We start from the raw sequence: 21562 nt of genomic DNA on the forward strand, positions 1-21562 counted from the left end.
GCAAAATGAAGAAGAAATAAATGAATTGGAATAGAAATTAAATGTTTTGAACTTAAACAATTTCTGAAAATTAAACTGAATGATGTATTGACTTTTTTTTTACATTTGTAAATATAATAAATATTTTTTTGTCAATAATATAATTAATAGTTTTACATATTTCTCTGTGCTTCTAAATGATATAATATTGTATGCAGTAAGAAAAGTGATTTCATCTTTGACTATGGCTTGATTGGTAAAGCATCCCATGAGCATAATGCCTTTTTACATCTAATCATATTTTTACTAGTTGAGCATGAAATAAAGCATATTGAACTTCCATGCTCTTGTATGCTTTACAAGACTTTTTAAATTGTATATTTCTTACTAAGCATTTTAAGCTATAATTCACAATTATTTAGCTCAATGAAGCATTTTATAAGCGTAAGACTTTTTAAATTGTATTTATCTTACTAATTTACTATTGTATAATAATATATAATATATACTAATGTCTAAATGCCAACCATGTGGTACCAATTACATATAATCATCGTATCTTATTATACAAAGTTTAATTATTTTTTTTGTAACATCTATATAAGTTTAGTTTGTTCACGAAAATAGTATGATTAAGGCAAAAATAAGTTTATCTATTTACTCTTAAAGATATTTTTTGACTTACGAGTAAAACAATCGCAACTAAAAACCCTAACTAGTAAAGACCAAATTTATCATAAAGAACACTACCATAAGGTGGTGGCGGTAGAGGCAGATCTAAACGTTGACTGTACTCATGCCACAGACCAACAGGCATTGGTTCTTCACCACTAAACCTACCATCATGCCTATGGTGATGAACCAAACCACCATTTCCTCTAACAGCTCTGTGTCCGTTTTCCAAACAGACTCTTTTGTTTTCTTCATCAACAAGTCCAACAAACTCCTTTCTCTTGTTGTTATGAGGTTGTTGTTTTGAGCAAACATTGATTAGTGGCGACAACACAGTAGGAGAAGGCTCAACAACATTAACAGTTTGTTGTTCAAATAAGCTGTGTTTAAGTTCTGTTCCAGTGATCTTGCCATTGAGGAACTCCAAAATGTTATCCACGGTTTTGTTTATTGAGCTGTGTATCTTCACCGCTCCTTTGGTAGTAACCGACCTTGCAAAATTTTTAGACACGTCTGTAAAATCCTCAACCTATATAACACACACACACAAGTAAAACAAAAAAAGAATGTGATAAGAGCAAAAAAGTAAGAATGTGAATGAAATTTTTACTGTATAGAGTATTACACTAATATGAGCTTTTCTCCTCTTTTTAGATATCCAAAGACCTTGCAGCACACTTGCACAGAGCCCTTGCTTCCAAAGGACTTCTACAGATTGCAACTACATGCAAAAACATATTTCATTATAACACATAAGCATGTTTGTCTTCATCAAAGGCCAAAAAATAAAGAAAGAAAGATATATAAGCACCTTAATAAAAAATGTTGCAAACAGTTTACCAAGAGATTCTTGATTACATTGTCCCCAATTCAAGAACTTTTGAGTCCTTCTCTCCACTTTAGGAGGATCAATCCCATCTGTGAAATACATATGCAAAGACAAAGAGTACAAAGATGATGAATCAGTAATGTAACTCTAGCTCAAAGACAAAGAGGAGTAAAGATGATGAATCAGTAATGTAACTCTAGCTCAAAGAGACTTTGTAAAATGTTACTGATCTACCATTAAACAACGTCCAAAACCATCTTATGCGTAGCTTATATGTATTACCTTTAAAAAGTGTAGAGAATGGAGGTAAAATGGGAGGGTTTTGAGTCTGCCACATAAAGCCAAGAGGAGAAGCAAACTAGACTTTTAGAGACAGATGAACCAAAATGTGTAAAAACATTCAAAATTCTACTTAATATAATCCAGCAAGAGTAACTGCCATTGACCTGTAAATGATGAGCGACGAGCAATGTTATAGATATAGAATTCAGGGTTTGGCTTGATGCATTGTTAACCCTATGTGCTTTGGCCCAATGCTTAACCTGATCACAAATGAGAATAGTCACATCCATAATTAGTACTAAAACAATTGACAGTACACTTGGAATAACATATATGCAAACTGAAATCTTACCAACAAACAAAGTTTCTGAAACCTGTCATCAATTTGAGATATAATACGAATGATCTGTGAATTTAAAATCCCTTCTTTGCATTCAACTGACAAATCACAATAGATACCAGTCCCTTGATCAAAGAATTTGACAATTGGCACCCTAGCTGTGGAGACAGTTACAACATTCCTAACTAAGCCTTTCCCTACAAAAAAAAAAAAAACAAACTGTAAGCAAGAAGATGAAAAACTCATCATTCTAAAGATGTATAAACGAATATCTTACCCTCCAACGAGCGGAGTTCTTTCGCAAATCTTTCAAGTATATGAAGCTTCTTTCCATGAGGAAGTTCAGATGTTACGTTGCCAAAGACAATAGACAAATCCAAATCACTCTGAGAGGAATACATATCCATCAAGAAAGACCCGTACGCCTCAAGGACTGGGCTGCTCTCTTCTGAATCACCTTATGTACACACAAAAATAAATAAAAACCTTTGCTAAGTTCTAAACAAGATTTTTTTTTTAAAAGACTAACAAGTAGAAAACTTATATTACCATAAATATCATTAGCCATTGTATTAAGGTTTTTCACCAATTCCTTCCTAGTATCATAATCAGCAGGAACCGGTCGAACAGAGCAGTAGACATCATCTAATACCTTATCAAGGTCTAGTAAGATATAACTATCAATCTTATGTTTCTTTAATGCTATGGACATAGTGTTCTTCACCTTCTTTCGAATCCCTGAATCATATCCATAAACAAGAATGATTGAAAAAACTCTATAATGAACACAATCTGATAACAACTTCAGCAAAAGAGTATAGTTATAACTTAACCTTTACTCCAAACTTTTTTCTCTTCAGTCATAATTTTTGGAGAGACCATAATATACCTATCTCTCTTTATCAAGCTATTAAACCTGCAAATACCATAGCTTCTTCTTCAGTATGGGAAAGCAACTGGTAAGGATACAGAGGATAAAGAGCGAGGAACCTAATCGGAGTTGCTATCGGCAAGAGAGACGCAGGTTGCTGTCTCGTTAACATATTTTTCTTGGCTAAGTAGGTTATTTTGTTTTTTAACAGCATCTCGTGTTAATCCGATTTGAACTAAAAAGTAAATTTTATTTTGATATTTTGGATCTGGCCCAATAAGGAATCCAGTTTCGAAAAGCAACTTTGGTATGAATGAATGATTTGACTAAACTCTAACTTCATCACCAAGTCAGCTTCTGACAAAATCATTATGCTCATGTTGAATGATTAGACTAAAAGCTACTAATTAACACATGACCATGGAGTTACAATCTGAACAAAGAGCATAATGATTTATTTTGGTTTTATTCAGTCTACATTATTCTCATATCTATCTCATTGTTTTCTAATACATTAGATAAGAGGACGCAGATACCGTATAATAAAGTACAATATGCATCATCATATTAATCTAACAGCGTGGCAACGGTAACTAAATGGCTCACACGTAGGATGCTTCAGAATGTGATGACTTGTTTAGGTTGCCTACCTAGCTTCCCGAGAGCTTTATCGAGAGCAACAGGGAACTCGTCGAAAGGAACTAATTCCGTTCTGTCAGAAGAAAGCAACCATTGATTTATATGGTAAACGAAGATCAGTTTTTCAAGGGAGCTAAGAATTTTTAATTAAGGAAAAGACTCACTCGTATTTAAGCTTTCCGTCTCGTGCAAGCCCGAGGAGATAGTCTATCATCTCTCTGCATTCTTTTACTTTACCCATACTCAACCAACTCTGCAGCCAGAATCCTCTCAAGGCCAAATCCTGTATGGCAATCAAATTTTAACACAGTGCACAAAAGCCATAGATGTGGAACAGCGGTGAAAGAAAGCAGAAACCAGCTTGTGTACTTGAGAGTACATTTTCAACTACGAATGATGAAGATCTAAAGTTACTACTCTAAGACACACTAATGTCAGATTAATTTTTGTGAATGATCTAGCAATAACCTTAAAGATGAAAGATGTTGTTGACACAGTGATTGGCTTCTTAGACATCCCACCATATGTTACCATGGTTCCTCCTTCTCTGAAATATTTTGGTACTCACAAACCTTCAGCAGAGCGGTGGTGATTCATTTAACTAAAAGTACGCAAGAAAAGAGATGTTCACTGCACCTGAGATATTTGAGAACAAGAGAGGCAGCATTGCCACCAACACAGTTGAATCCCAGATCTGGTTCAGGTAAGTTACCCTAGACCACAAACACATATGTTAACCTTGAGATACTCATCAATTTCTGCGATAGAATTGCTAGCTCAAATCTTACCAAAAGACTTTTCACGTTCTTTACATTCAGCTGACTCTCTGAAAACACTTCATCTGCACCAAGAGCTTTCAGCTGCTCTCTTGCTTCATCCGACCCAGCCCTAAAAATATCAGTAGCACGGGACAGTTTACTTTACTAGAGTCGCTTCGATTTTTCCACAAGCTATATCTTAAATTCAATTCATAATATATTACACCTATCACGAATAAGGTTGATGGTACTGATGCCACGGAGTCTAGCCAACTGGATGACACATTGACCAACGATACTTGTTGCACCATTCTGTACCACAGAATCACCTGCTTCAGAGGATTATTACTTCCTTAGGAAAAAGAAAGTAAAGAGCAGTTTACATTAAAGACATAAGATACAATCCAAACCAGAATTCAAGTTCACAAAATCCTCAAGCATCCTTAAAGCCGTCAATGGATTAACAGTGATCGTCGCCGCATACTCCATTGGACAGGCCTTATCGATTTTGTGCCACACACTCTCCTCCTTCACAACATACGTCTGCCAAGTCCCTAGTCCATAAATATTTCCATCAGATTCCACATCATAGCTTCATTGTTTTTACATACTGAACATCCAAATTTCAGATTCCTACTGCGAAACGCATAGAGTTACATTTACCTGAAGATGGTGGAGATGGAATAACCCAATCACCAGGAGAAAGACCATTAACCTTAGAGCCAACTGCATAAACTTCCCCAACTCCTTCATAACCACCCACCGCTGGTACCGGTGGCCTCACCGGATACACACCTGAAACAATCATCGTTTTTTTCCCAACATTGAAATTTCACTTTTCTAAATCATAACTAAGTATAGAATCACAGAACAATGGAGAAAATCAAAACCTTCGATTCGATTGATATCAGAAGGATTGATCGGCGCGGCGATCATTTTAACACAAACATCGGTTTCTTTCACTTCCACCGGCGGGAGATTCACTAATCTGTTTTCACCGAAAGAGAAAAATGTGAATTGAAAATGGAGATTACGCGTTCGTATGTATATGCAGAGAGTAAAAGTATGTATATACGACGAACCTGGTGACAGAATCGGGAGAGCCGTGATCTTCGTACACGATGGCCTTAGACGGTGGTGACATAACGGTGGAGAACGATCTAATACAGAGTCTCGGTGCTTGGCCGCATCGGTTTAAGTTGAAATTCGCCGCCAATGAGAATTTCAGAGCTCGGCCGGCGAGTGACTTCATCAACGCCGCCATATTTCTCCGCCGTCGCCACACTCTCTCTCTCTCTCTCTAAGCTATTTTAAGTAACGACGTCGTTTCTATTGTTTTCTACTGAAGAAGTTGAAAATCATGGAGATTCTTTATAACGACGACGTTAGGTCTCTGTAACCGGAAAAATCGAAACCAAAACCAAAAATTAAATGTTGAAACCAAACCGAACCGGGATCCGTGTGTGTTGTTGGTTGTATCGAAACTAAACCAAATGAAATGTATTGGTTAAGATTATTTTAAAGCCAAAACAAACCATAACAAAACCGATATAAAACCACGAACCGAAGAAACTGAAATGTATGAAAATTGTATTGTACTTGATTGAATTTTCTGACCCGGTTATTGAAAACTAACATGAATCAATCTATAACAGAAATGACAAAATAAAAGTGTTTAGATTACACAAATATAAGTTGCAAAATAATGGAGTAATTAGAAAATTACCAACACTATGTACAGTGTGACCTGTAACAGTCTCATCTTGTTTAGGTGGCTTTAACGGTCTTCTTTGTTAATTATCTTATTTGTCATTTTCCCAACTATAGTATATGAATAGTTTATGTCAGTAACTATAGTGAAACATGAACCGCAATTTTCGTAAATTTCTTGTTTCCATGCTTTTGTTTTCTTTTGCGATCTTTTTTGTTGTATTAAGTTTAGGTTGTGTAGTTTTTGTAGGTATCAAAAATAGTCGTTAAAGTTCGGTTCTTTAGTTATTTTCGAGTTTTGAACATATAATCAAAATCTAGTCCGATATTTTTTATTAATTTCGGTTTTATTTTTCAATATCAAAACTAAACAAGATTTTTAAAAAAATATTTGGCTTTTTCGATTAATTTGGTTAACTAAGAACCAAAATAAACTTACTAAAATTCTCGGTTAACCACACTAAATTTTAAATATTACGGATTGGTTATTAATGTATAACCAAAACTGAACTGAACAACCAAAATTTCGGTTTGTTTTATTATTTATCTCAGCTCTAATAAAAAAAAAATCAGGGTATGATTGGTTTTTCTTTACGAGTTTCGTTTTTGGTTCTCTTGATTAGTCCTGATACCAATTATCCGACATCCGTGACTCGATCCGGGATCCGTTGCGATCCGATCCGAAAAACCGGATATCCGGATAGGGCGGAGCCGGATCCGGATAGTGAAATAATGGATCCGGCCGGATACGGATAGTGGAAAATTTTAGACCGGATATCCGGATCCGGCATTTTTAATATTTTATATTATTTTTATTAATATTTATTAATATTAATATCATATAATATATTTTTCTTATTTTTATATATTAAAAAATTGTTTTTCTTATTATTTTTTAAAAATTAATACATTTTTTCTAATTTAAAAAAATTTTATGATAATTTTAAAATTTTTAAAAAAATAATTAAAAATACCGGATACGGATATCCGCGGATTTCCTGTTTTTTTAATACGAATATCCGGGAGAACGGACCCGGAGCCGGATACTAAACCTACGAATCCGCCGGATACGGATACGGATCCGGATATCCTAAAAAAGGTCGGATATCCGGCTCCACCCCAAGCCTACTCTTAATATCTTTGTTGTATTTAACCAGGCTCGTGTTATAGACCTAATAAAAGTTTAGCATCTAAAAAACCTAAGCAAAAATTATAAAAATATATAATGTTGGGTTGTATTTAATATAAAATTCAGATTAGAGCATCAAACCTACCAATCTTTAATTTTTATAACAACCAAAAACCACTTAACTAACACCTATTTTATAATGTGACAATTGAAAAGGTCATGAATAAGATTACCAAAACAACACACACACAAAAAAAGAGGGTTGCACATTAATGGAGTAACGAGTAGAGGGACAAGTCATAAAGATGATGAATCAGAAAATTGCCAACAGATTTATTAAAAAGACGTGTAACTGTTTCATCTTCTTGTTAGGTCGCTTTAACGTTCTTCCTTTACCAAATTATCTTATGCCTTTATTCCTTAAAAAAAAGATAAAATAATTGCAGCTATGAATTAAATTATGTAACTACTAACTAGGGTATATCAAATCTATGAGTTATTGTCCCTTGATTTTCCTATATTTTTTTCTTTTCTTTTTTGTATTAAGTTTAGGTTGTGTTTTTGTTTGTATTAAAGATATGTGGGTTGTGATTAGTATCCTTCATTTTTTGGGATTTCAGTTTCTTATCAATGGAAGTCTTTACAAAAATTTAAAAAATAAAAATACTATTAGTGTTGAATTTAACATATTTGACTGATTTTTGAAATGTCAAAAACTTCGGGTATTAACTTTTTCACAAAATATTTTTTTTCTTAAACTTGCAACTAAAAAACTGAGAGATTTTTGATTAATAATATGTTGATATATTGTTCTTATATAATTTTGGATGGGTAGCTAATCGTTTAAGAAGAGAATAATTTGGAGAACCTTATTTATCTAAATTTATATAAAAACTCTTATAGTTAGCATTGGTGAAGAGCATTTGAATGATTCCATTTCTTATAATTGATTCCATTTTTTTTTCCATTCGCATAATAGTGGAGATATTTACTTGCATGCAGAATTTGTACACGTTTTTTTTTAATTGACAAAGCATATGAGATATAAAAATCTAATGGCATTTGCAGCCTTAATTACAGAAGTTTATAAACTAAAAAGAAGGCACTTTTCAGCCTTAATACATCTCTTCAAATTTGCTAATTTGCTATTTTGCTGCTTCTGGAGGACTTTCAAACCTGGCAACAACGTCTGTCTTGGTAGATTGACCAGAATAAGCATTTTTGGTAAACAAATTAATATTTGTAAATTGACCAGAAGAAGTTCTTGGTAGCATTCTTGGTAGACTTGGCAACAAGATCATTCTTCGTAGATGGAGCAGAAAAATGATTAATTCCCTTGTATTTCTTAATCAAACAAGCATATTGGATCAAGTCCAAGGTACTCGATTACAGCTTTAGCTTCTTTCTCCATCTTTTGGAAGAGGGGGGGGGGGGGGTCATCTCAATCTCCTTTTCTAAGAGTTTGTACACGTTATTATATACTTTTACATTCTCATTGGATTCAAGATAGCTAACTTGATCTAATCATTTTTATATCACAAAAGAGATAACGTTAATTTGAATATGAATTATGGAGAGTTCTTCACCTTCACCACATGAGAATATTCATATATTTACACAATTCTTTTGTTACCAACCATGGCCAGGTTTTAAAGTGTATAAATGTATAGAATAAGACTAACCTATATTACTTTTGAGTCTTGCTTGTACTATCACCATCCCATATATATCATCTTCCTACTACTAGTACCATGGTTTTGATACATCTAAAGGGGAAGAGAAAGGGGTTGGATGGTTTAGAAAATTAAAGAAGCTAAGCGGCCAATGTGAAATTGATGTGACATTAGTTGCCCCACACCACACACTCAAACCCACAATAGGCACATGATGGATAAGATAACATTACAACCCGTTAAGATTTTTTCTTTCTTCTTTCTCTTTGATAAATCTTCACGTGGGTTTTGGTCCTACTTGTGTTTGAAATGTAACCATACTCTTCTCTATGCGTATTGGTTATTATCCTTCAAGATTAATCTTGTCCACAAGGTCTCCGACAAAAGTGTTTGTATCTACAGTAAAACTATCTGAATTTTTTTTTAACCAACTTTGATCGTGATCGATTCGGATGATCAGTTTGCAGTGACAGAACCATTTCTTTTCTTTTTTGTTCTTACAAAGACCATAAGGTTAAAAAAAATGTGTGTAACGAGGGTTAATTAGCCAAGATTTACCAAATAATTACATGCTAACTCTTTGGTTTATTCAATCTTTACAATGTTTAACCGAGGATCCCCCATCTACTATATGACTCAATTATTGTGCCACTGAGTTTTATGTCACACACTCACACCATTGATGAAAAGTTACATACTACTCCTATCAAACTCTTTAGTCTACAATTGGAAAATGCAAATGCTCAAATTGTATATTGGTTTAAGGTTTGGTTTGTGCCTCTAATTTGGCATTGTACCCTTAGGTTTAATATATATATATATATATATATAATTTCGGAAAGATAATTGTTTGAAATTTTTATTTTCGGAAAATAATTTAGCTATCGAGATTGAGTAAAAACGGTTAAAAGTGAAAAAGTTTTAGGAAATTCAACCAAAAATGCATTCGAAAATTGGAGAGTTGTCGATTTTTGCATGAAATATCTTACTGTGTATGTATGAGGACTTTAAACTCTACCATTAAAGAACTAGCTCACTATAGAATCCTCACTATAGTAGAAACTAGAAAGAGATCTCCTTCATTGGTATTGGGTTTCTGCATTTGGGTTTTGGTTTTGGCGGTTTTCAAATGACAACTCACTCCCACAGTCCCACTTATAGTCACTGACACAAAACAGAAACCTTTAAAAGAACAACCATCACTCCCACACATTTGTGTGTTCTTCAAACTTTTTAATTATATTATATACTTCAATTATAATGCTCAAGTTACAACAACGATTGTTTTTTGTGCATTATTAGTATTTTACATCTTTATTGTCTTATACATAAACTTACATTAATCACATTTACAAAAAAAAATTCACAACCAAACCAACATTAATAGTGTCGGTTAAGTCATATACCATTATAAGCAAATTAAGTACCATAAAAATGGAATCTTAAGCATACTCAAAACTTAAATTCTTAATATCAAGACATGTCTCTAATGTTAGATATACGAGATTAATGTTCTGTTAATGTAAACAAAAGAAAGCCATGTGGAGTCATCATGAACATAAGAGGCATGGGAAGATCAAATAATCTAGTGATGGAGCTAAGCCAATCATGAAACCTAAATAGTTTTATATCTTTCTTTGAATCACTTCTTGTCAAAAACTACATTTGTTTTTAAAGCCCTCAGCAAAGTTAAAGTTCTCTCATCCCAAACTCTTTACTCTAACTGATCTGTTTCTTTCTCGACGACGAGGGCAAAGTCAAACAAAATCATTCGATAAACCTGTTTCTTACTACACAAGCTAAGTAGCTAACTTGCAAGGTAGTGTTTTGCCTCTTCGACTCCTGTCTCCTGCTGTTTCTTTCCCTTTCCTAGTTAGATCTTTCTTTCCCTTTTCTTTGCCTATTCACTCTTTTAGGGTTCTTGTCACCTATAGTATTACATAACCTAGTCTAAGATCAAACTAGAGGGTATAATATAAATATATATTGCATGTTTAATCATAGGCCATATTGTATACAATATTGCATGCATGTATATGGAATAAAAAATGAATTATTTGAATGTCAGATTTTTGTTTTTGTTTTGTTTTTGGTGAAAGTCACAGATCACATGGCAGTGGCATATTATTAAACTTTACTGAATGTGATTCATAATCCCCCAATAATTAACATATAATTTTTTTAAACTTTCTTATAAGTAAATGTTCGAATTACCAAAAAGAATTATTCCATGTACATGCGAGCAATATTTACATAAACTAGTCAAAACTATACCAGATGATCTCATGTGTGTTTAAACCTTTTTAAAAGCAAATAGATATTAAAAAAAATATGGATCTCTTTATATAATTTTAAGAAAATGTAGGATCTTATATTATTAAGAAGACTAAAGAATCAGCATTAGTCGGATAGCATTCCAAACTCAGGATATACCATGTGGTGGCCCTCGAGGAGAAGTCCATTCTGAACCACTTTTGTGTGTTTCTACCGAGGCTGACCAGATCAGCCTATAGGGTTTATAAAAAAAAAATCGGAATTTGAAAAACAAAAACAATGTTTTTGCATTCTCTCACACTCACATGCTCTCTATAAGATGGTGCCTAGACAAATAGTTACCAAATTCACCATGCAAAAGTTACTATTTGTCATCTATAAAATCATTTTCTCATCATACAAATAGTGTGATACAAAATTCACTTAAATTCAAAACCAATAAAATGACAAGAATATTGAAAAAAGACAAAGATTATAATTTAGTTGAAATCAACGGATCGATTCCGAATAGAATCGGCTAAGGGCTACTGTTTTTGTAATAACACTGTCCATTTTCATATACCAAAACGTCTAAAACACCCTTTGAAATTAAGATGCTGCATGTGTTTGTGTGGTTTACACTGAATACTCAATCAAACAAAGTCTTGGAACTTTACAAAACTTTGTGTCGTTTTCTTATAATCTTAGCCCCCCCGCTTCATTAGGAATTGTCACTCTCAGTCTTGGCGTATTTTCCAGTTCATATCTCGTTTTTTATATGGCCCATATTGCCATAACTCTCTTCTTTTGAAACCAAGATTTTTATTTTATAACAACAACAACATGCATGTAACCTGCATATACATATATTGATTCATTATTTCATTATCATGTTGGATAGGTCTTGTCTATTATTTCCCAAAAGAAGACACCAAAGAGAGCGAGATTCTTGTTATCCATGATAACAGTTTTTGAAGATTCAAACCCAATATGAGTGATTGATCAATTATTTATTGTCAACCTCTAGTAGTAATATTAGCTAAGACTTAAGAGTATTATATTTTTTTTTTTGTTTACAAATAGAATATCTATTTTAGGTATCCTAAAGCTTAAGTGGTTTTAACTATAATATGTACGAGACCAGTATAAATCAAATCATAACAAAACATTTAAGGTATATGTATATACGACCAATATTCAAATATTGTACACTAATTTTTGCAAAACTTTAGTTTCTATCTTTATGATTAAACATATCCAACCATTATTAGTTAATATTTCACATATCACATATTTGTATGTATAGTGTTTTCGTTTTCAGAAATCAATCCATCCATCTACCACAAAAGAACTTGGTCATGTGTCCATATATAGAAAGCAATATATATAATTAAAATATTATATATGAAAAAATGATAATTTTCATTTGCCGATTCATATACACACACATGCGTGTGGTGTCTATGTCTATCCATCCACTTAAACTAAAATAGATATATAAACTAATTTTTTGAGCCACAATTTTTGTTTTTCGTGTATAGCTAAACAAAGATGGAACCAACAGAGAAACCATCGACCAAACCGTCTTCTCGAACTCTACCTAGAGACACTCGTGGCTCTCTCGAAGTATTCAACCCATCAACTCACCCGACCCGACTCGAAAGCCCCGTGTTCCGACCAGAACCACCAGCATGGCAAAACTGGACTGATCCACGTGGCGGCACCAGTCCAAAACAAGAACAAGAACCATCTCCTTCTAACCCTGTTCGGTCTGATCAAGAAGTTCCCGTCACAACCTCATGGATGGCTTTAAAAGAACCATCAACGGAGAACATCTCCAAGAAAACGATCACCGCCGAGAAACCACAGAAATCGGCGGTGGCGGCGGAGCAGAGAGCGGCGGAGTGGGGACTTGTCTTGAAGACCGACACAAAGACTGGAAAGCCACAAGGAGTTAGCGTGAGGAACTCTGGTGGAGCTGAGAATGATCCCAACGGGAAAAAGACTACTTCTCAAAGAAACTCTCAGAATTCTTGCCGGAGCTCCGGTGAGATGTCTGACGGAGATGTCGTCGGAGGTAGAGGAGGGATTCCAAGAGTATCGGAAGATCTGAAAGATGCGTTGTCGACGTTTCAACAAACGTTTGTTGTCTCAGATGCTACGAAACCTGATTACCCGATTATGTATGCAAGTGCTGGTTTCTTCAATATGACTGGTTACACTTCCAAAGAGGTCGTCGGCAGAAACTGGTATACACTACTTTTCAATTTTAAGCAATTCTCACAAAACAATTATTTAATTTTCTTTAATTACCACAAAAAAATCTTATTAACTATATGAATTATCAAAGATTTATATTCTAAATGATCAGAAATTCTTAAAACACTATATTTTTTTTTTAAAGAAAGGTTACTAAAAATTTAGGAATATATTCTAAATGATTTTGATAACTCTCACGAAATGTTTAGAAAGCGACCTATATATTATTTGTTATTTTTAGAACTTGTTGATTATTGTTGTAATTTTTGTTGTGTGATATAGATATATATATAACATTGAAAATTCGCAGAAAATAAATTTATGTAAAAATAATAAACTAAAAGTTTAGGAATATATTTTTAAATGACTGGACCACACTTACACCTATATTTGGTGTTAGTTTTGAAACTTGTTGATATTTTTGAAATTATCTAGTTTTGTTGTATAATTTATGACACTTAAAATTCGTCAAAAATTAATGTATGAATATATAATTTACTAAAATTTTAGGAATATATTTTAAATGATTGGACCACACTTACACCTATATTTTGTGTTATTTTAGAATTTGTTGATATTTTGAAATTATTTAATTTTGTTGTGTAATAATTTCTATATATAATTGATCAAAATATAAATTTGTTTTATGTTTGTTTTATTGAAGCCGATTCTTACAAGGAGCAGGGACAGATGCAGATGAGTTAGCAAAGATAAGAGAGACATTAGCATCTGGTAACAATTATTGTGGGCGAATATTGAATTACAAGAAAGATGGAACCTCTTTTTGGAATCTTCTCACAATTGCTCCCATTAAAGATGAGAGTGGCAAAGTCCTTAAATTTATCGGGTTAGTCCTTTATTCCTTTTCCCTTACTCATTTTAGTCCTTTTGTTTTTGTGTGTTTTCAAAAAATACATTCTTTTTTGATGGGACTCAAGTGTAATGTGGTGTGGACCTTTTGTGTTGCTTTCTCTGCAATAATTCAAAGAGAATTGTTTCACTGGCTGGTTTAATCTTCTTCAATCCAATCCAACGGCCGTTTTTCATTTATTTATATTTTCGTCGCGTAAATTAATATTTTTCATATTATGACCACTAATATATATATATATATATATATATATATTAATTGGTTTTTTAAATTAAAAATTTTGGTTTTTGGATTTGCAAAAAGAACAAAAAAAAAAAGAAAAAAAATCTTGTAACATTTCTACAAACTAAAAAATGGAGTTTTGGATTTTTTATTGAATTAAAAACAAAGCTCAACTTTAAGTAATTAATGTAGATGAATTGTAGAACCTAAGATCAAATTATGTTTTGTGTAATAAGAAGATACAAATATGTTTTGTTTGTTTATATTTGGACCAGAATGCAAGTGGAGGTGAGCAAACACACTGAAGGGGCCAAAGAAAAGACTTTGAGGCCCAATGGGCTTCCTGAATCTCTTATTCGATATGATGGTAACTTATAATATTCTTTTTTATACACTTTTTAGTCTGTTTATACATTTTTGTAATGCTTACTAAAGTAGTTTTCAAATTTTGTTTTTGTAATAGCCCGCCAAAAAGATATGGCTACAAACTCAGTGACAGAGCTAGTGGAGGCTGTGAAGAGACCTCGAGCACTAAGCGAATCGGCGAATTACCATCCTTTCATGACAAAATCGGAAAGCGATGAACTACCGGCTAAACCTGCTCGGCGAATGTCCGAGAATGTCGTTCCTTCAGGCCGAAGAAACTCTGGCGGGGGGAGAAGGAACTCGATGCAGCGAATCAACGAAATCCCCGAGAAAAAGTCGAGAAAATCTTCTCTTTCCTTCATGGGGTAATTAATTAGCAATAACTCAAAATCTTGATCAGCTCTAATCCTTACTTAATCATTCTTTGACCTAATTGTGACCTCTTGTGTTATAGGATCAAGAAAAAGAGCGAATCTTTGGATGAATCTATGGACGATGGCTTTATAGAGTATGGAGAAGAAGACGATGAGATTAGTGATAGAGACGAGAGACCAGAGAGTGTGGATGATAAAGTGAGACAAAAGGAAATGAGAAAGGGTATGGATCTTGCTACTACACTTGAACGTATCGAGAAGAACTTCGTCATTACTGATCCTAGGCTTCCCGATAACCCCATTGTAAGAACACATATTTGAAAACATAGAGAAGAATTGTTATGTTTCATTTAGATTGGTCTGAAAATGTTTTGTTTGCTTTGTCCTCTGTTTCTAGATCTTTGCATCTGATAGTTTCTTGGAGCTCACGGAATATAGCCGTGAAGAAATTCTTGGTAGAAACTGCAGGTATTTGTGAATTATGAACTCAGGATTCTTATGCAAAGATCTGAGATTAGAGAACGTCTTTAATCTCTTTTTATTGGTTCATGGTTTTTAGGTTTCTACAAGGTCCAGAGACTGATCCAACGACGGTAAAGAAGATTCGAAATGCTATTGACAACCAAACTGAAGTTACGGTTCAGCTCATCAACTACACTAAGAGCGGTACTCACTTTTTCGATAGACCTACATATTGATCTGACGATCGATGTATTGAGTCTCTTACATTATACATTATATTCTCTGTTTCAGGAAAGAAGTTTTGGAACATTTTCCACTTGCAACCTATGCGTGATCAGAAGGTACTATAATGTTTTAAATAAATACCGTGCATAATACGGCACTTTCCAATTAACCCTAAGGATTTTTGACCTATGAATTGACCACTGAAGATGAGTATACTTTGATATTTTTTGACAGGGAGAAGTACAATACTTTATCGGAGTCCAACTAGATGGGAGCAAGCACGTAGAGCCAGTCCGCAATGTCATAGAAGAAACCGCAGTGAAAGAGGGAGAAGAGCTGGTTTGGAACCCTAAACTTTCAAAATCTTGATTTTGATTGTAATCATTTGATATAAAACCAAGAGTTATACCTGAATCTGAACTCTATAGGTGAAAAAAGCTGCTGTAAATATCGATGAAGCGGTACGAGAACTTCCTGATGCCAACATGGTAAGTTAATGATCTGAATACAAGAATTTTATAGATAATGGTTTATGAAGATATATTTGATTGAATGTTTTTGGTTGTGTCTTGTTTGAAGACGCCAGAGGATTTATGGGCAAACCACTCCAAGATGGTTCATTCTAAGCCTCACAGGAAAGATTCGCCACCATGGAAAGCTATCGAAAAGGTATTGGAAAGCGGTGAACCGATTGGTCTGAAGCATTTCAAACCAGTGAAACCTTTGGGTTCTGGTGATACAGGAAGGTCTGAAACTCTCATCTAGTGAAGTTTACAACAAAGGTTTTTGTCATCAACCTTATAAATGTCCCATTTGTGTTTTTATCAGTGTGCATCTAGTGGAACTCATTGGAACAGATCAGTTGTTTGCGATGAAAGCAATGGACAAGGCTGTTATGCTTAACCGTAACAAAGTAATTACTACAACAAAACAAATCACAAACCTATATTCTTGTTTCTGCTTTATAAGTAGCAAATAATAACATATTTTGGCAGGTTCATAGAGCTAGAGCTGAGAGGGAGATCCTAGATTTGCTTGACCATCCTTTTCTTCCAGCCCTCTACGCTTCATTTCAGGTCGACTCAAGATCTGTGTGCACACATATGTATATGTGTGTCTTAGTCTAAGGTTACTAACGGTTCATGTTTTACTGTGCAGACAAAAACACATATATGTCTTATTACAGATTACTATCCAGGAGGAGAACTCTTTATGCTTCTTGATCGACAACCTAGGAAGGTCCTTAAGGAAGATGCCGTAAGGTACAAGTGTTCCTAGCTCGAAATAATCTCAAGATTTGATTATTTTTACTTTAAAATCTTGAACTTAACTCAAAACCTGAACGAATTTTCAGATTCTATGCTGCTCAAGTTGTTGTTGCACTTGAGTATCTTCACTGTCAAGGCAAGCCATTAGACCTGATCATTCTCTTCAATTACGAAAACAAATGGATGCAAACGAATGATTCTGACATGATACTAAGTTGATCTTTGTAACTTTTTCTTTAAACTCAGGAATAATTTACCGAGACTTGAAACCCGAAAACGTGTTAATCCAAGGCAATGGCGATATCTCCTTATCCGACTTCGATCTGTCTTGCTTGACATCTTGCAAACCTCAGGTTTAATTTCTCTCAACCTTCTACTCCTAAGAATATTCTTCTTTACAAAAACTTCTGCTAGAGAGTTTGCTTATGTATACTAATTAAGGCCATTAATACTGAATCTTGCAGCTGTTGATTCCGAGTATAGACGAGAAGAAGAAGAAAAAGCACCAAAAGAGTCAACAAACTCCAATCTTCATGGCTGAACCAATGCGTGCATCAAACTCATTTGTTGGCACTGAAGAGTATATTGCTCCGGTTAGTATATTTATACATACCAGCTTAAGGTATTCACTCTCTATCTTACTTAACCGGTTACTGATGTCTCATAATGATAGGAAATTATATCCGGGGCAGGACATACAAGTGCAGTGGACTGGTGGGCTCTTGGTATCCTTATGTATGAAATGTTATATGGATACACTCCATTTAGAGGCAAAACAAGACAGAAGACTTTCACCAATGTTCTTCAAAAAGATCTAAAGTTCCCAGCTAGCATTCCTGTAACATAGATCTCAATCTCTATTCTTATATCAACTATCTATAAATCCAAGATTATGTTTGATTGTTTTGGTATTGGTATGCATGCAGGCAAGTCTTCAAGTGAAACAGCTGATCTTTAGGCTATTACAACGAGATCCGAAGAAAAGATTAGGTTGTTTTGAAGGAGCAAATGAAGTCAAGAAACATTGTTTCTTCAAAGGCATAAATTGGGCTCTGATTCGATGCACCGTAAGTAACTTGGTATAGAAGAAACATGCTTTACTTGCGAAAGAAGAAACAATCTTTTTATGAGTTATGTTTTGATCTGCAGAACCCTCCAGAGCTTGAGGCACCGATATTTTCAAGCGAAGCTGAAAACAAAGATGATGTTGTGAATCCTGACCTGGAAGATCTTCAAACAAATGTTTTTTGAGATTTGAATTACATGTTTCTTGTTTTCTTTTACTCAGTTTTCAAGAATCGTTTGAAACTCTTTGATCTTCCAAACCTTCAAACAAGATTTTTTTTTTGTTCATCTTAAGATTCATCCTTATATTTGTTTTTATTCCCAAAGTGTTTCTAATAATTTGTGTGATTTTCTTAAGAACATTTTTTTTTTACTTGTCAATAAAAGTAATCAAGTTTTGCATATGTTACTGTTTGTTATTTATTGTGATAATTTTGCTAATTACATCAAACAAAAATCTTACTTTTTCATAATCTAGTCATGATTTGCTAAAAAGACATCTAAAAGAACCACTATACGAGAACTCGAGAAGAGGCCAATAAGACCAGCCTGGGAGTTCTTGACAGATTTCAAGAACGGTAACATGGAGACGTGAAGCTGAGTTTTGTAGGCAGAGATGGGTACAGAGTAATCATGGATGTGCACAAGAAGGTCTTATCAGAGAAGAAGTTTTTCAGAGAAAATATGAAGTCTCGAAGAGAGACTGGAGTCTCTCATTCTCAAATGGTGAGTGAGTGTGATGATGTGGGTGTGTATGTGTATAGTAGAGACTGTGGTCTTGATGTATTCCGATGAGCTCAAGACTGTGGTTGGTGAAATTGTCATTAAAGTCTGTGCCTTGCTTAATAAGGTATGTTCTATATATGAACAATGAATTGATTAAGTTCTCTCTCTTATATAATGAATTTGATTCTGGTGGATACTGACATTGTCGTTGAGACAGAAACAGGTGATTCTGATGAAGTGCTTATGATCCGTTTATGAGCAAAGGAGATGAACTAAAACTGTCCAAATATTCATAGAACATTTCAAGTTGGTCATGGTTTGAGCCACCTGATGCATCTTATATACAGATTACATTCTAATGAGACTCTTGCAAATCTTTTGTTTCAACAAAGGCTTTTTATATTTGTAGTAAACTGTAAACCATACACAGAATTGTTAATACTCTTTTTGCAAAAATATACATAGACTTGATTCTGCAACTGTAAACATGAATCAGAACTCAACATGAATCTATCAACTAGAAAACTTTACCAATTCACTACAAAATTTCATTTACCAATCCTAAAAAGAAAAACAGAACACAATGTTGAAAGTTTAAAACTTAAACTTCAACCAAAAACAAAATCATTCATATATAAAACCATTATGAGAGAAAACTTGATTCGAACTGAGGAAAGGATGGTTGAGGAGTTCGTTGATCCCCCACCTTGCATTAGGCTCCTTGACGAAACACCTCTTCAGAAAGTCTTTTGCTTCTTCAGATAACCAACTCGGTATGTTCGGAATGAGATCACTATGACCAATTAGACTGACCCAATCGTCATAAACGAGATCACCATGCTCTCCCCAAACTTGTACTCCCGTTAGCATCTCTAGAACCGAACAACCAAACGCCCAAATATCCACAGCAAAGTCTATAACCCCATGACCTATAAGCTCCGGAGCCATGTACCTTGTCGTACCTCTCTTATGACCACATCCGTTTCCATACTCCACTGAACCTTTCTCCATAGCTAAACCAAAATCCCCAATCTTTGTCAAAAACCCATTAGACCTAAACCGGTGATCAACAGGGGTGAGTAAGAGATTGTCCGGTTTAATGTCGCAGTGAACAATGTTCCTGTCGTGAATGTAACTTAGACCAGACAAAACATCCTTAGCGTATAGCTTCACATCAAACTCCGACAACCCTCCTTGATTATCTTCAATCACATCCGCAAGACATTGGCCAGAGCAATACTCGAGTATCAAGTTGTAACAATCACTCGTCCCTTCGCGTACAATCTCGTCGCCGTAACAGTAGATCACGAAGGGAGATTTCAAACGCTTTAGGATCCTTCGTTCGTCCATGAGACTCGACGCACGTGAAAGCTCTGCAGTTTTGATCGCTCTCTCTGTTTTGTATCTGCCGTCTTTACTCGTCGCTAGGTATACAGAACCGTAACCCCCTTTTCCAAGTAACCTAGATTTAACCCAAGACGAAGACTTTCTCACTCCTCTGTCGTGGGTTACGGCGACGGTAGGTTTATTAACGTCGACGATAGGTTTCTTAACGGCTACGGTAGGTTTCTTAACGGCTACGGTAGGTTTCTTAACGGCTACGGAAGGTTTCTTAACGGCGGCGTTGAAAGCTTCTCTGCTTATAACTTTGACACTGCCACTGCTACTCGACGGTGTAAATTTCCTTTTTTTAGTGTTCCTGGAACAATGTTGTAGATAAGGAATGATCGGAGATGGTGTAACGGGGAAGAAGAATGATTGGAAAATAGGGTTTTGAGGAAGAGGAGGAGGAGAGGTGGAGTTGCTTGATGAAGAAGAAACCACAAAGACCTTCGTTGGTGAATATTTAGTCTTTTTGAAAGACGGGTTCGAGAAATCGTGGAGCTTGAGATGACCATAGCGACGGCAGTAACTAGACATGGAAACAAGTTCAGATCTCATCATCTCTTCCATAACTTCTCTTTGCTCTTTCTCTGAATACAGAGACGAGAGAAGAAGATTTGCCTTTTATGCTTTTTTTTTTTGGAACGTTTCCTCTCAGGATTTGGAGTTGACTTTGGTCAACGATAAATTTTCCTTTTTTTTCCTAATTTCCTAATTTCCTCTAAGAAAAATGGGAATATTTTAATTCTTAGAGATATTTTACAACATTTTTCTTACTTTTTTGAAATATTTATTAACTTACACAATTTAAAATATTTCCATTTTGTAGTAATTTCGAATATATCTGTTTGTTTGTTTTAAATATATATGTTTGTTTGTTTTAAAAATATATGTTTGTTTAATATTCACACGTAATTTCGAATATATATATATGTTTGTGTTAATTTTTTCTTACTTATCGATAACTAACTAGTAAACAATGCCCTGTTCGAACAAGGAAACCTCCAAACAATTAAGAATATATCTAATGAGTTAATTTTTTAAATATATAAATTATAGACATATAACATATTTATGTATATTTAAACTTTCTTAATTTTACTCCTAAGGTTATCTTAATATTAAAAATTTGGTTTAAGCATTAGTCATTAACTGTGATAGTGTCACTTTGCACCCACTTAATTTTTGGGCTGGGTCCGCCCTCAA

General features: G+C 34.3%; 4 protein-coding genes across 5 annotated transcripts; 1 reads left to right on the forward strand and 3 right to left on the reverse strand.

Moving 5' to 3' along the window:
• Positions 1-611: 611 nt before the first annotated feature.
• Positions 612-3014, reverse strand: LOC17886773 (protein HESO1). Of its 2 annotated transcripts, none has more exons than XM_023782952.1 (9): positions 2936-3014; positions 2652-2840; positions 2380-2550; positions 2115-2299; positions 1927-2022; positions 1763-1808; positions 1463-1569; positions 1277-1372; positions 612-1180 (listed from the first exon to the last, which is right to left on the reverse strand). In XM_023782952.1, the coding sequence occupies exons 1-9, from the start codon at positions 2982-2984 to the stop codon at positions 695-697; spliced, it is 1425 nt and encodes a 474-aa protein (XP_023638720.1). In that variant the 5' UTR covers positions 2985-3014; the 3' UTR covers positions 612-694. The 2 variants fall into 2 exon arrangements, with proteins under 2 accessions (XP_023638720.1, XP_023638719.1); XM_023782951.1 differs by having other exon boundaries at positions 2380-2559.
• Positions 3015-3396: 382 nt separating this feature from the next.
• LOC17885292 (enoyl-[acyl-carrier-protein] reductase, mitochondrial) lies at positions 3397-5698 on the reverse strand. Its single transcript, XM_023782698.1, has 10 exons — positions 5453-5698; positions 5261-5358; positions 5034-5165; positions 4781-4924; positions 4597-4699; positions 4401-4500; positions 4249-4325; positions 4081-4159; positions 3777-3895; positions 3397-3685 (listed from the first exon to the last, which is right to left on the reverse strand). The coding sequence occupies exons 1-10, from the start codon at positions 5632-5634 to the stop codon at positions 3592-3594; spliced, it is 1128 nt and encodes a 375-aa protein (XP_023638466.1). The 5' UTR covers positions 5635-5698; the 3' UTR covers positions 3397-3591.
• Positions 5699-12600: 6902 nt separating this feature from the next.
• LOC17886490 (phototropin-1) lies at positions 12601-18541 on the forward strand. The gene is made up of 20 exons (XM_006292259.2): positions 12601-13384; positions 14059-14241; positions 14763-14854; positions 14951-15218; positions 15308-15530; positions 15625-15695; positions 15787-15893; positions 15981-16030; positions 16149-16253; positions 16343-16402; positions 16494-16660; positions 16743-16827; positions 16910-16990; positions 17073-17176; positions 17269-17318; positions 17429-17535; positions 17647-17775; positions 17856-18020; positions 18109-18249; positions 18332-18541. Exons 1-20 carry the CDS (start codon positions 12687-12689, stop codon positions 18431-18433), a joined length of 2988 nt encoding a protein of 995 aa, XP_006292321.1. The 5' UTR covers positions 12601-12686; the 3' UTR covers positions 18434-18541.
• Positions 18542-19597: 1056 nt separating this feature from the next.
• On the reverse strand, positions 19598-20926 carry LOC17885285 (mitogen-activated protein kinase kinase kinase 18). The gene has a single exon (XM_006292184.2). The coding sequence runs from the start codon at positions 20924-20926 to the stop codon at positions 19598-19600; it is 1329 nt and encodes a 442-aa protein (XP_006292246.2).
• Positions 20927-21562: the final 636 nt, after the last annotated feature.

The sequence above is a fragment of the Capsella rubella genome, unplaced genomic scaffold, assembly GCF_000375325.1.
Source record: "Capsella rubella cultivar Monte Gargano unplaced genomic scaffold, Caprub1_0 scaffold_5, whole genome shotgun sequence".
Classification (NCBI taxonomy): domain Eukaryota; kingdom Viridiplantae; phylum Streptophyta; class Magnoliopsida; order Brassicales; family Brassicaceae; genus Capsella; species Capsella rubella.